Consider the following 14,833-nt stretch of genomic DNA (forward strand, 5'->3'; position numbering starts at 1 on the left):
TGTTCAGGGAATAGAAGTGGGAGGGCATGGGTTCTAGCCTAGCTCTAATACGGGGAAGTTTCAATGGGGAGCCTACACCTTTGAGCAACGTCTCTGCCTGATGCTGGCAGAACCAGCTGTGATCGTGTTAAGTGGAGTGGTTCTAGAGCAAGCTCAGAGGTTTGGATATTTGGTTAGCAGACTTTCTAGTTCTAACTCATGGAAAGATGAGATGAGAACCACAGGTCTAGAAACGGGTTAAAGTGGGGCATGTGTGGGTTATTCTTACATTTAATCTTCACTTTGGGCAGCAGACTGTACGCTGTCGGAGGTCATTTAAATGTGCATGCTCTCCAGAAGGTGGTTTTAAAACCATCTCGGGTACCTCTAGCAAGTACTGCCTGTGTATAGGTGCTTTATAAATGAACATGACCATTACCACAATCCTAAATGAGGAAGATCTGGGTGATAAACCCCTTTGAGATGAGCCGACGCTGGAACTAATGACCTTTTGGGTGAGGATATAAATCTTTCATGGCCCTTGGGTGTAGATATAGATCATTTGAAAAAGTAACTTGCTCAGCCAAGTTTTGAGTACATGTAGTTAGTCCGACCAATCGGATGAGGCCTGGTTGAGCTTGGCCTGGGCCGTTTGTGATGCACCAACCAAATTACAAAACAGATATGGAGGAGTTGAAGGAAAGAAACTGGAAGAAGAAAGGCAACATCTTATGTGTGAAGGCTCTTTAATCTTAGACTCTCCCAATATTTCCATAGGGACAGGAATCCCATCTTGATGGGATCCACAGTTCCAAAAAGTTGTATTTATTCTGAATTCTGCATAGGGTCTATCCTACTAAGAATGGTAGAAGGGAGGTGGCAGTCGCGATCTGTTTGGACGCATCTGTGCCTGTGGCACTTTGATTTTTTTTTTCTGTTTATGCCCATTGCATTATGCCGTAAGGAGTACATGGTTGAAACACGGTCTTAGGAATGCTTGGGTGAGTCAACGGAATGAGGCACTGGAGTGGGCCCACAGCTCTGCTAGTGAGGTGGCAGTGCTTGTGGTAGTATCTGGCGAGCGCAGGCGCTCTGACATCACAGGTAGGATTATGGGGCACATATTTGTGGATAATCATTAGCAAATTATGTATTCAGCTCTGCTACGTTTGCGGCTTGGGAAATGGGGGGGGGGGGGGAGAGGGGAGCCTTGATGATTGTAAGAAGCTGCCTAATGTCTGGTTTTAGTAAATGTCACCAGTAAATATTTATATTGTAATTTCTGTATTGCTTTTTTTTGTCCATCATAGCTAAAATCCAACTTTCTTTGAAGCCCTGCTTCATTTATAGCACTATTCTGTTGCAAAGCCTGCCGCAGCCCGATGCGGGCATTGACTGCCTCTGGGGCGAAGATTGGGCTCCGGCGAGTGGGAGATCATGAAAAATCATGTCACTTGGGTTTTCCTCCATCTTTATGCCCATTATTACTTTACATAGATTTAGATTTCTAGGTTTATTTTCATGTGGCTTTAAAACTTTTGCATTTTAACTTTGTTGCTTGTTGGGGTGTCCTCATGCGGGTTTATAAAAAGAAGTTTGAGCCGCCTTCTGATCGCTAATGAAGAATCAAATTCAGGCACCCTAGATAAACAATATACGATACAAATGCACATCGCGCCTTCAAGTATTACGGATTTCGACCATTAATGGCATGTGCAACTACACTCTGGTTAAACTAGAACATCACATCCTATGGATTCTATGTCTAAAATCCTACTCTGCAAAGATGCTTCATAATTAAAGAAAACTGCATTTTCAGATGTATTGAAAAAGCTTTCATTTAGCATTCCCTTTGCCATTAAGGATGTTTTCCCTTGAAATGGGGATCTCTGCATCTGGTGCCTTTAATATATTGAGCAGCTTACTTTATGTATCCAGTATGCCATAGGTTTAAATCCCCGAGTCGTCTAAAGTAAGCTCTTGCATGATGTCTCCCCTTTTTTCATTTTGTCAAAATGGCAGATGGGCCTAGTGCACTGGATTAAAATGCTGCTTTCTTGGTAGCCCATACAAATATTGATAGAAAAATAAAGGGTTTAAATATTTTATTATTTTTAGACTAAAACTCTGCAGTTAAACTTTCTGGTGACACTGGTGGTGAGAAAGGTAATTAACCTTTTCCCCGCCCCACCTGCCCAGGAAGGGGCCAGAGGAAGCTTGGGCAGTGTGAGGGTTACATGGAGGGGTTGAGGAGTTGTAGGAACACAGTACATTCTTAGTTTTCAGGGGGCAATACATTGGTAGCGGGGAGGCAACTCAAAGCTCATAATCCTTACTTTCAACTGGTTGGGATGTTTATGCAATTGATGCAATGCAACATTTATAGTCCTGTGGTGTTTGTATGGGGTAGATATTGGTTAACCTGTAATGATGATACCAGAGACTAGCCTCTAAGCAAGGCACCAGGATTCTAACCTGTATTGCTGTTCAGTCTTGCTATCAAGACAAACTAGTTGTCCCTGAGCTATCCTCTCGGCCCTAGATATGTTCATGGTATTAATGCAAGACAAGGATCATAATTCCATAATGCTTGGAGGCTGTGGGTCTGTTGATAGTAATGATGCAATGTTCATAATCCTGTAGTGCTTGCAGGAAGTTGGGCTATATTGATCCTATGTTAGCATTATAAAGATCATATAATACCACAGTGCTTGTAATGAGTTGGTGAGTAGATATTTCATTTAAATCCCTCCCTTTTCTCTTAGTTATGTGTCAGGCATTGTTGGCTATTACTATAAGAGTGAGGAGAGCATTCAGAAGGACCCCGAGCTGCAGGCCTGGGTGGCCACGATCTTCAAAGAAGGTTTCTTGGAAAGGGAATCGTCGGGTAAGATTGGATAACCTCAGTGCTGGAAGCTTGGTGCCCGTCAACATGTATGTAAACCAGATCCCCAATAGTGAGACGTCCAGCCTAAATGTTTGAAATTCGAATGTCGTGAAATTTGGGTTTTTGAAGCCCACCCAGCTGCTTAGGGATAATTTGGGGTTTGGTAGGGAGAGATTGCGATCCCCTTTTTTCTGCAAGCACTGTATAAATATCACACTTCGAATACTTGGCTTTTAAAGAGTAAGACTTCAGCTCTTTGATATGGGTGTTTGCACTGGTTATCTATTAGCATTGGTTTGCTGATTCATACAGATACTGATCATGTATCGTGAAGAGTGAAAGATGTTACAATGCATTTTCTTTTCAGGTTATTGGGGATTTGGGCTCATGTGAGGAGTGCCAACTCCACATTCCCTTATTTGTCTGAAATGGCCATCACTGCTGATCAGACTGATGCTCAGAAGGAGCAGGAATTGAAAGGGACATAAACGCAGACTGGCAGACAGGAATTGGCCAGTGTCAACCAACACTTGTAGTGAACTGTGGCAGTTTAACAGGCTTTCATTCAACATAGATATGATTCGAGTTTCCGAAAGAAAGCGGCTTTGCAATACTGTCTTCAGTAATCTAGATCTCTGGAATGCTAATCTACTACCACCAAACACTCGGGTGTATTCAATTTCCCATAACCTGAAAGCATTGCAGTGCTGGTGCTACATAAATAAGCATCCCACAGATGTAATCACAAGCCAACACCCATCAAACTAGCCTGGCTCTGGAGTGCACAGAATTGTGACTCATGTATATGGTGTTCTGGTGCTCCTGAACATGTCCATCGCAGTTACTGGCTTTCTTCTGGTTGCTTTTCTCTTAGGCATCCCTTCTTCTCTGGAGACCCGCGCGGAGCTCATTAAGTATCTGACCGTGGTGATTTTCACATGTTCAGCTCAGCATGCTGCTGTCAACAGTGGGCAGGTGAGTCAGAATGTGCTGCACCTATTTTCAGGAATCAATCTTCATAGCAACGGTTGTAGCCACCGGCTCCATGAACCATCTGTCCTTCTCCAAAGGGCATTTGTGGCTGAGCCTCACCAGAAGTAAAACCTGTAGGGTGATACCTGCTCTCCCTTTCAGTAGTTTGTAATATGACATACATTTAAACTCCAAGGAAGGTCATGATATGGGCAAGTTCTAACCTGTAAATAGGTAACTTGTAAATAAGACATGCCTGACTTGTAATTTGAGACTTAAAGGCTGTCGCAAAATGCAGCATTCCTTTTAACTCACTCAGTGTTTCATATATACAGAGAGAAGTAAATGGTGGGACAGAAGGAAACGGCTATAAACTAAATTAGGCCCTTTGCAATGAAGGGAGATGTGGTGTAGTGATAAGAATTCTAATTCTGGCTTTATACCCGAGCCTCGGGATATTTTATCACTCTGCCTCCACTGCCTTACTGGTCAACATTTGGAGCATTTAGAAGGGCTGTAACATTAGGAGGTGGGCGAATGTCCTGCACATAACTGCTGAAGCAGGCATCCAATCTGCCATCTGTGTGCAAGGTATGGAATTGCTGGAGCAAACCCGGCTCTCGTCTGATTTAGCAAAATCCGGCCAATCATACACGCAGGATTCATGCTCAGCCTTAACGCCATGGAAACCACACCCATCCCTATTAAACATTGCATACATTTTGAAAATGTCACTGGATATAATCGAGCAGAGAGAATTGTATGTTTGCACGTTTTTCTCTTCAGACCTAAAATGTGAGACAAAATGCCATGGTGAGGCTTACATCGGGCAATGAGGTTAAGCCTGTAACATGTTTGTCTTGGGACATCTACACACCCTCATTTTCATTAGGAAATATTGAAGCCTTAGTATTGGGATTCTAGTACTCGAAGAGGTCAAGAGTCTTGTTGATGGCCTTCTTACATTTACGAAGGAGAGTATTTTCTTTTCCAAGCGGATCATACTGAGGCTTCATCGAACCTGTTTTGAATATGCCAAATACATTTTTTCCCCCTTTTGGTTTGTGCCATTTCAGGAATTTGCTCTTGTCACAAATCCTAGAAAAGCACACTAGAAGGTGATTCTGTACTTTTTTTAGAGGATAAAACTGGGGTGATTGAGACAAATAGATAATGGGTAGTGTGTGGATGGGAAGCGGGTAGATTTTTTTTTTTTTTTTTTAACTTGTCCTGGCTGACCGCGCATTACAGTTTACCTATCCTGCTCCCACTGTGGCAATGTCATCCTCATCAGTCATTATTTAATTGGTGTAAACTCGCTCTGTTTTGTATAACCTGTCTGTTAACCTCCTGTTACTCGAGGTCTCGCCACAGTGAAATACTGTTTCTTTCCTTTTGTATTTGGCGCTGTAGTTTGATTTCCTCTCCTGGATGCCCAATGCTCCCAGCACAATGCGCCAGCCTCCTCCCAAGACCAAGGGCTTGGCAACAATGGAAAACGTCCTGGAAGCCCTGCCTGAGGTGGGCATCACCACCAACATAATGACGACTGTCTGGACCCTGAGTAAAGAGCCTGGGGACATGGTAAGGGCGGTCTCTTACTACTTTCATCCTTCTCCCTCCCACGCCTCAACCAGTGAATAACTTGAGGCCACATTGTGACTGGACCAGGAGCCATAGCTTTGAAGTTTAAACTGCATGTAAAGTCGCACAGCTTTGCTTAAGGAAACCCTTCATAGGCCTTGTATGTGGTGCACTTTATGATTTAACACCAGAGTTCAGCAGTACATTTGATGGTCTCCCTTTTCTGGTAGAAAATTCATGTGCCATGCAAGTCAATTTCCAACATTGTAACCCCCCCCCCCCTACTTTCATAACTATTTTTCATTCTTCAATGGGGAGAGGATTTAATAAAAGAAGCAAATGCCATACACTATGGTATCTTAAGGTTTTATGCACCCTGAATCCTCACACTCCCCCCTCTGTATATTCCCTTCTATACCTATATGTTGGAGATGCCTCCCAATCCTACCTGCAGTGCAGGTATTCCCGACCAGTTGTGAAAGAGGAAGGAGTAACAGTACTGGATCACCATGGAGGTTGTTTTCATGTTGGTGGCACATCACTAAAGCAGTGCTTGAAATAGTATGCCATTATTCCACTGAGAAAAATGACAATCCTTAATCTCACAGAAGGTGCGCCAGTTTCTGTCCTGAATTTACCTTTAAAAGCAGTATCTAAAGAGCACGATTTGGTTCCAAAACTTGCTCACCTTTTGGCTGTCTTTCCTACATCTCCTAATGCTATGCTGGTGGATATTTCTGTGATTGATATTGTTGTGAAGGTCCCCCACTTAGTAGCATCCCATGGGAAATTGCATGCACCTAAACAAGTACACAACATTGTTTAATGCACCTGTGAAATGCCTCTTAATTTGTAATCCTGCTCCGTGTGGGGTATTTTAGCATCTGAAGAGTAAATGTGACTCGCAAGCAGCCACCCATTCCTCTCCTCACCACCTGGTACAACTGTACCCCTCATCTGTATCCTACCCCAGCTGTATCTGTTAATCGCTCTGTTATGTATCTGTAATGTTGCACACCTCTGATGTGGAAAGTCAAACGACTTTGTTTGAAGTAGAATTGTGCCACAGGTACCTTGTAGTTTCAATAGTCCAAGAAAGTGGGTACATCAGGACAAGGGACATTGTAGCTGTAGACCTGGCAGGTGAGTGGACCAGGTGAAGTACTGTGGTGTGATTTCAAACTTTGAAGAGGTGACCAGGTCAGAGTACATAATGAACTGTTGTGGAATCATCCTGACAAAACAATATTGCTGACACAAGTTTATTGTTGACTGTTATGGAATCATTCTGACAAGAATTTTGTTGACACAGAACTGTTGAAGTATACTTATGAAGCAGTTGTGTGGAACACTCTGCCACAAGTGGAGAGAAGACTTGCTAAATCATATGAACTGTTCAAATGAGGGACTTACTGGAGCTAGGGGAACTTTGTTGCAAGACAGGATTTCCTTCTTTTGAACTGTTGCTTGAAATCCTGTTTTGATCTGGGGAAAGGGAGCCCCCCTAGGTTACAAGGAGAGTTACCAGGATTTGAAAATAACTTATTTCTATTGTACCTAAATTGCCATATCACCTCGCGTTTGTTGGTAAGGGACAGGATCCTTTTGTTATAGTTTTTACTTTAGTTTATTTCGATAGGTGGGAAATCCTTATCCAGGTACGGGGAGTGAGGCATTTATCAAACCTTTTTTAAGTCCATAAAATGGCATTTTATGAAAAACCTTCAAAGTTGTACGCTTCACATTTCTGGCCCCGCACATAGTGTCAGGAGTAGGATCAGTTGATACAAACTGGGGAATCAACATGCATGTGGTAGATTCTGATCCCACAGATTGAGTCAGAAGAGGATCACTGCTTGGATCATATGCACTCTATAGATCATATCTCCAGTAACTGACCCACTGGGGAAGAAATTAATTTTGGTCCCATTTCCATCAGATGAACCAAAAGACTAAGGGAGCACCCTAATGATAGTTATATTTAGGCTTGTGTGTTTTGAAACTTTCAAGACCGGCTATTCCAGTAAAACGGCCAGCAGGGGGGGTAATATGTACCATCTGTTCTTTCCGCAGAACTATATAATTCATGGGAATTGTAAGATTTTCATTTCCTTATTACTAGAAGTAGAATTCTCTTTATAGATCTGCCTACATTAGGCCTGATCAGGGACCTAGAGTTGAAGTCTATCCTTTCATCTGTAGTTGGAAAGAGCTGAAATTCATGCTCCTGAATCGATCACTAAATCCCTGTAAGATCATGGAGATGGAGCCAGAAGGTTTGTGATGTGTGGGAATCCTGGCACAGGGAGAAGTCTAAAAGCACTACATTCATGTGTCTGGAGAAAGGTCTCCTGCTTGTTTGTTAGCTTTAGGCTTGTTAGAAGTAGTACAGAACATGTGTTTTGAAACGAATCCAACCAAGTCTGAGAAATTGTTGTCCCAACCTTGGGCACCTTAAGGATCAATTGGAAGACGCATGGTGCTCAGGTCAATAATCCTAGACCAAACCACGGTATTACTCAATCACGTTATGCCAAAAAGAATAACCAAAAAGGTTCTCTATCCTCTAGACATTTTCTTTCTTCACATAGAGTATTACAATGAATGACCTCCAGGTCTAAATGCCGCTCAATAATCTGATACACTCCTAGCAGTATTAACCTCTAATTTGAGAGATCTAAGTTTTTTTTCTTAGAATATTGCTTCCACTGAATTGGGAGATTTGAAATGGTGTTCTGAACATCCGGTATATTAATGTGACTCAGCTCCCATCAATCTTGGAAGAAAGACATGGTTTTTCTAATGAAAGTACCATCTCTTACCATTCCACTAAAACGAGATCTCAAGGAAAACCTGAGGTATGGAGAATATTTAGTGTCATCGTGGTATTGCAATGGAAAACGGGGAACAGGGTTTCTGCAGTGCAAGCCGCCATTCTTCCATCAAATTTGGAAACCATAGGACAAAAGAATATTGGTGGTTTTCATGGACTGGCAGAGGGACATCCCTTAAGCTTAATATCATTTTGGAAAAGGCTATCTCAGTATTAGTGGCAGTAATACTGAACCTTGATCTTGGGCTGCAAGGTTCCCCATTTTGAAGAATGTATTTTCCAAGAGGCACAGATAGTTGAAACATGTTAAAACCTCTTGATGAACAGAGCGTGAACACCTCCTTTTATTCTACCCATGATTCCTGGGTACAAGAGACATTCACAGATGGTCCAGTACAGGAAAGCAAGTGACCCTTCAATGAATATGAATATGGGGATGGCTGATGGTGTAGGAATTGGAGAATAACCTGGACCGGGAGGTCGGATCTTTAGGGAAAGATATGTGATGGATCCTGAGGTCATCACAAAACCTCTAGTTAAAGTTTCCTCCCAGGTGAATGCAGCCACTACCTGATCCCGACCATGGGGGTGGTGTTAGCCGGGAGGATCACCTTGGAGGTGAAGGTCCCCAAGGAAACGGGAGGACTCTGTTGGCGGGAAGGGATATTTATCTTTTTCAGAGGACCAAGTCCATGATACCGGAATTTGTAAGAGCTTCCTGTCAGCTTTGGGAAAGAACAGCTCCCTCTATCTATTCTGATGGTGGTAGACACAGTACATTTATGGAGGTGAAAACACCTGTGATCAACAAGGGAATGTTGAATGTGCGTTTTCAAATATTAACCTCTCAGATTCTGAAAACCTTAATTCCCCTGTAAAGACAAATCACTCATTACATCCTTATAATACTACTTTTGAAGATATAGGCAAGGATAGAAGGGAAGTTGATCACCTTTAAAATGGAATATTGTCATGACCACTGCTTCCAAGGAGTCAGGAGCAGCCCAACGCCCTTGGAAGCAGGCTCACAACATTCATTGCAGACGCCAGCAAGTCCCTTTAGGGACCTTTTGGGCCTTGTCCTGGCACCGGTGGTGCCAGGCTCATTGTGGGGACTGGTCCCGGCACAAGAAGCGCCGGGCTCATAGCAAATACAGAAGTGCTTGGGTGGACCTACCTGCAGAAGACCATGCTGCTTCCTTACCGACAAGATGTCTTCAGCCTCTTCTGGCTGGAACTACTTTTCCTCTGGGTGGGGCTGGCACCACTTCCTAGGACTGGAACTCTTCTGAAAACTGGAACTCATTTTCTTACCTGGGCGAGGCTGTGGAAGAAGACGCCTAAGCACTCCTGTGCACTATTTAAACCACACCCGATTGGTGCAACGTGCTTCGCGTTATTCTGCATCAGCAGCAGGACGCTCACCGTGTCTGCTCCAGGGAATCTTCCATTCCGGCTCCTGTGAACGCGAAATCTCCAGATTTACCTGATGAGAATCCGATCTTCAGTCTTCAGCAGCATCTGCAAAACAACAAAAACACAGATCAGCAAAGTCAAGGTCAGCGCTTCAACTTACCCGATCCACCGGAGTGTTTAAGGTATTTGCCGCATTCTTTCTCCGCCATCGAGCCCTGCAAAGGCAAAAGAACATTGGTTAGTAACGATCTGTTTCTGAACGGCTTACCTGTGTGACGTACGCTCCAAAGTCAGCTTGCACCGCACTCCGCCGCCTGCAAGCAAAAGAGAGACATTAAGGTGCGTTTAAAGGCCTAGAACAGACTTTCTACTTGCGTGCCTTCATATGCTCCATCATATTGTTCACTCTTCGGCACAAACCTGGGCATCATCTCCGGCGCCTTCATCATTCTCCATCTGAAAGGGAAAAGACATTAAGGTACGCATTAAAGTACTGTGGCATTCATTCTACTTGCGTGCCTCCACGAACTTTGGCATTCTTTCGCCATCATTTCTTCTCAGTGAACCCTGCAGAAAAGGGACGTTAAAAGAGAACATTAAGGACTTTGATATATGCAAAATACGCTCGTGCAATTAACGGCGGCATCGCTCTCAACTTACCCTCTGCAATCAAGAGGCTGATCCCAAATCCAGTGAAGTAACTGGACCCAGAGCCCCTGCACAAGACTCAGGATGGAGAGCCCGGCATTCACCTATTTAAGGTGAGCACAGTTAGCAACCGAGTACCACGGGAGGAGAGAGTGTGGGGGTAGAGACTTCATCCAACCTTCCAGCTACTAATCCCCTGATTTTTCCACTTGTAGACATCTCACCCTCCAAGTCAAGCTTTCGGTGAGAAGGGGGCCAAACCAGGGAGCCAAACGAACCCTATGCCTAACATTGAAGACGGTTTCACCGCCCAGCCAAGACCCGCGCCTCCGAGGGAACCAGGTGAGCGTTACATATTATTAATATTGGGCTTCAAGTCCCATAATGTCCAAAGTACTGGGTCGAAGAGGGATACAGAGGCATGAGACTGCAAGTTGCAGCCTATTAATGACTCACACCTGAGGGAGACTAAGAGGCATAAATGGCCCCCCTCGGTGCAGGTCGTGGAGTGATTGTAGGTTGTCCACAGTGCAGTTGCATGAGAGCTGAGATGGCCCCCACTAAAGGTCCACATTTAAGGACTTGGGATTCCCCTGTCTGGATTCTTTTAGACCCTGGACATCTGCTTCACTGTGGTACGTGCCGTTTATCGGACCAAAATCTATCCTGTTGCTCGCATTGTCCTGATCACTACCTGAGCACATGGCCATCCATCAATGCTATTTCTCCCTGTGGCATTTATAAAGCCTGCTCATGGGCTGCCATCTCAGTTCATGTGCCACCTCATTATTAACATAACCTTCAAACCCTCAAAACCTGGATGTACGTAATCAAGAAACCTGTGCCTTTCAGCCCACTATTTTTAACTCCCATCATTCTAGAAGGCCCTTGACCACTAGCTCTTGCAATAAATGCATTGGCTCCAGAACTAATAACTTCGACAGCACACCCTCGCATAGACCTGAAACCCTACAATCCTTTTCGCAACCATGCGACTCACTGCCTTCCCAGGGGGTAAAACTGCCCAGCCACCTTTTGCCTTTTCCGACCAGTCTCCAATATCCCCATCAAGGGTTCATAATAAGGAGAATTTAGATCCTAATGTTATCTTTGGAATGAAGGCTTGCAACACCTCAGTCTTGGCAAATACTAATCGCCATGCCAACATCACTGCTGGTCTTCCTATAAGCCCATTCCCTATATCATGTCAACCGTTTCAATTGATGCCTCTCTACCCCTAATTGATGCCTTTGTGCCTAAAATTGTTACCTTGCTCACTCAATGTCACAATTCTGGGACATGCTGGGAATGTAATCGGGACTAACTCTTCCAATAGCCCCTTTCTCCAGCATTGGATGTTTCATGGATTTACATGCTGTGAATATTCCCTGTCATCAGGCTGGGAATCCCCAGTAACTTTGAATTAGTAATTTTTCTATGGGAAAAATGGGCACCTTGAGTACCCTATCGACGTCCTTGTGGGTGCTATTGGTACCCACCAATGGGACATCGAGTGTATAGCTCCGACCCAGCATTTTCCCCTCAGATTTCAACTGTCTTCCGAGCTGTTGGCATTGCTTGGATGTCTCACCTGAGAGAATTACATTTAGATATTTTTTTCCTTCAAATAGTGTCTTTTGGTACAACAGACGTCGAAATACATCAGTTTCCAGTTCCTAGATCCTGAAGCTTCCATGGTTGGAAGTCTTTATTTAGGCCATTAGAAACTTGCGGCCTAACAAAATCTTTACAAAGGGCACAGGCGCAGAGTATAGGCCTTTACGGCCTATTCCCGAACCATTCGGCCAACAGCTGTGACATCTGCCAGAGGTCTCAAAGGACCCTTAAGGACAAGAACCAACACCTTATCTGCTTGCTCGATGAAGGAGTCTATGCAGCGTCTGAGGTTGGCTCGTTATGGAGTGGGAGAGCAACCACTCCCTCTGACCGGAGGTCACTGGCGAGACAGCGGTCCAAATCCGAGGAGCCGGTGGCAAAGAAGCTAGACAGGTGAGGCAAAATTGTCTTTGGGGCATAAGGCCAAACACTTTGCCTGTAAAGATGAATCTTTCCAGTGCTGAAAAGTCCCATTTTAGGGTCCGAACTCTTCCCAGAGTCCATCGTCGTTGCACAGACTTTCACCAGGAAGTGCAACACAAGGTCATCGATGGGCCATGTGAAGGGGAAAATCTGTTTGGCGACAAAATTGATGAAGCCCTTAAAGCCATGAAGGCTGACTCTGACACAGCTAGATCTCGCTGCCCTTCAAAGCAGGTGGTCCTTGTGCCCCTTTCGAGGAGCTTCGGGCAATGGAAGATTTTCAGGCTCTAGAGGAAGCATGATTTATGATAGGCCTGAATATTACTCAGGGCTACAAGCGCACTTCAATCCTCCGAGCGCAATAGAGAATACAAAGGTCAGAGTGTGGATCTTTGATCACCCAGAGGTAGGGAAAAAGGGCACAACAATGACTGCCACAAGGGCAGTCAGGTGGGGGGAAATGTGGCGTTCTAACGAGTGGCAAACACTAACAACTAACAGGTGGGTGCTGGATGCAATCCAGTACGGCCACTTGTTGGAAGTTCATGCGCCCGCAAATGCTGATCTCCCCTACAAAGGTATCTCACCTGCATCACGTTTTACAGCAGGATGTATGTCAAATGCTAAGAAAATGAGCCATTGAAAAAGGTGCCTCCCTCAGCAAGAGGAAAGGGAGTATACTCCAGGTACTTTGTCCTAAAAAAAGATGGTAAGTGGCGCCCTATTCAGGATCTAAGAAGACTCAACATGAACATCAAAACACAAAAATGAAAAATGGTAATTCTCCAGGAGGTCATAAAAGCGGTTCATCCCCAGGAATTACTTGCGGCCTTAGACCTAAAAGATGCATACTTCCATGTACCAATGCATCCAAGGCACCGAAGGTACCTCAGATTCGTAGTTGGCGAAAACCACTATCAATTTCGGGTACTGACTTTCGGCTTAAAATCAGCACCCAGCACCATTGACTAAGTGCCTGGCGCCAGTAGCAGCCTTCCTCCGGAAACAAGGCCACCACATTTTATCCGTACTCGAATGATTGGCTAGTTCAAGGGTCAATGTATCAACAAGCCTTATCGTCTTCAACCAAGCAGAGGCGCTGCTCCAACAGTTGGGCTTTACAATCCACTATACGAAGTCCTGTATAGGTCCCTCCAGGAGCTTAGTTTTCCTGGGTGCTCAATTCCTTACAGACAACGATTCTGTGGAAAGAGTGAAAAAATTGATAAAAGATAAAGGCCTCTGGTCCCCTCTGGACTCCTTACTGCATATCAATGTATTGGAATTATGAGCAGTGCACTGGGCTCTAAAATCCTTCCTCTAATCAAGAACTCAGTGGTGTGTCCTCACCAAGAAAATCACGGTTTGATCCTATTCCGCCTTGCTTCTGTAGATAAAACTTTGTCCCTGGAAGGATAGACCATCTGGTATTGGGCCATGCAGCACAACATTCTACTTCAGATTTTCCACTTGCCCGGGATGCAGACATGCAAGCAGACACCCTCAGCAGGGACTCTCACAAACACTAGTGGCAACTGCACAGCATCCAGATAGCCATAATTTTCTCAAGGTGAGATCATCCCCTTCTAGACTTTTTCGCCAGCCCCAACAAGCAGTGCTAGAGATTTGCCAGCAAGATCCTGCATCCCGACTCTCGGGGATGCATTTTCGTTCTCTTGGAATGGGATGTTTGCCTCTGTGTTCCCTCCTTTTCCTCTCATAACGAAAACGATTGATACGCAAAGGTTGTTCCAGGATAATCTTGGTAGACACATATTGGCCCAGGCAGACCTGGTTCTCCAATCTCCTTCAGTTGGCAGCTGACAATCCAATTCATCTAGGATCTCTGGCTGATCTTCACCAGAACAGGATGATCTTTGATCATGACCAGGCTCTTAACAGCGTGGCTCCTGACCACTCAGAATTTGGTCATTTGAATATCCTAAAGACTGCCGCCGTATTTTAACAGCTAGAGCCCCTTCTACCAACCTTTCCTATAGCCGAAAATGGAAAAGATTCTGTGCACAGCAGCCTAACCTGCAGCCCCTACCATCAGATCCTTCCTTATCTGCTAAGTTAGCTACAAAGGGTCTGGCATTCAATTCCATCAAAGAGCACTTATCGACAATCTCCAGGTTTACGCAGAAAAAAAAAACTTCTCTCTACAGTGACAGGCTAATCAAACACTTTTTTTAAATGGCCTTTTTAGTACCTTCCGCCAAACAAGTTTGCCACCTGTATAGAGCTTGAACCTGGTGCTAGCAGGGCTTATGAAGCCTCCATTTTAACATTTGTCGACAACCCATATCAAATTTCTAACTTGGAAGTTGACTTGTGCCCATTACGTCCTCTAGACTTGTTTCAGAGCTCCAAACGTCATAGACCCTCCATATCTACAGTTCATGAGACAAAGGGGTTACCTCCACTAATTTTTCCTAAAGTACCTTCAGAGTTTCATAAAAATGCTACTATAC

The 14,833-nt window shown here is 44.4% G+C and overlaps 1 protein-coding gene across 1 annotated transcript in view; it reads left to right on the forward strand.

The window, feature by feature from the left end:
* Positions 1-14,833, forward strand: part of LOC138568643 (hydroperoxide isomerase ALOXE3-like) — a 185,342-nt gene that overhangs the window by 155,888 nt on the left and 14,621 nt on the right. The window contains exons 11-13 of the mRNA XM_069646448.1: positions 2,745-2,866; positions 3,741-3,841; positions 5,252-5,422. Coding sequence (XP_069502549.1) covers positions 2,745-2,866; positions 3,741-3,841; positions 5,252-5,422 — 394 coding nt within the window. The remainder of the gene's footprint in view (positions 1-2,744; positions 2,867-3,740; positions 3,842-5,251; positions 5,423-14,833) is intronic.

The sequence above is a fragment of the Ambystoma mexicanum genome, chromosome 1p (assembly GCF_040938575.1).
Source record: "Ambystoma mexicanum isolate Mex_15411 chromosome 1p, UKY_AmexF1_1, whole genome shotgun sequence".
Taxonomy (NCBI): domain Eukaryota; kingdom Metazoa; phylum Chordata; class Amphibia; order Caudata; family Ambystomatidae; genus Ambystoma; species Ambystoma mexicanum.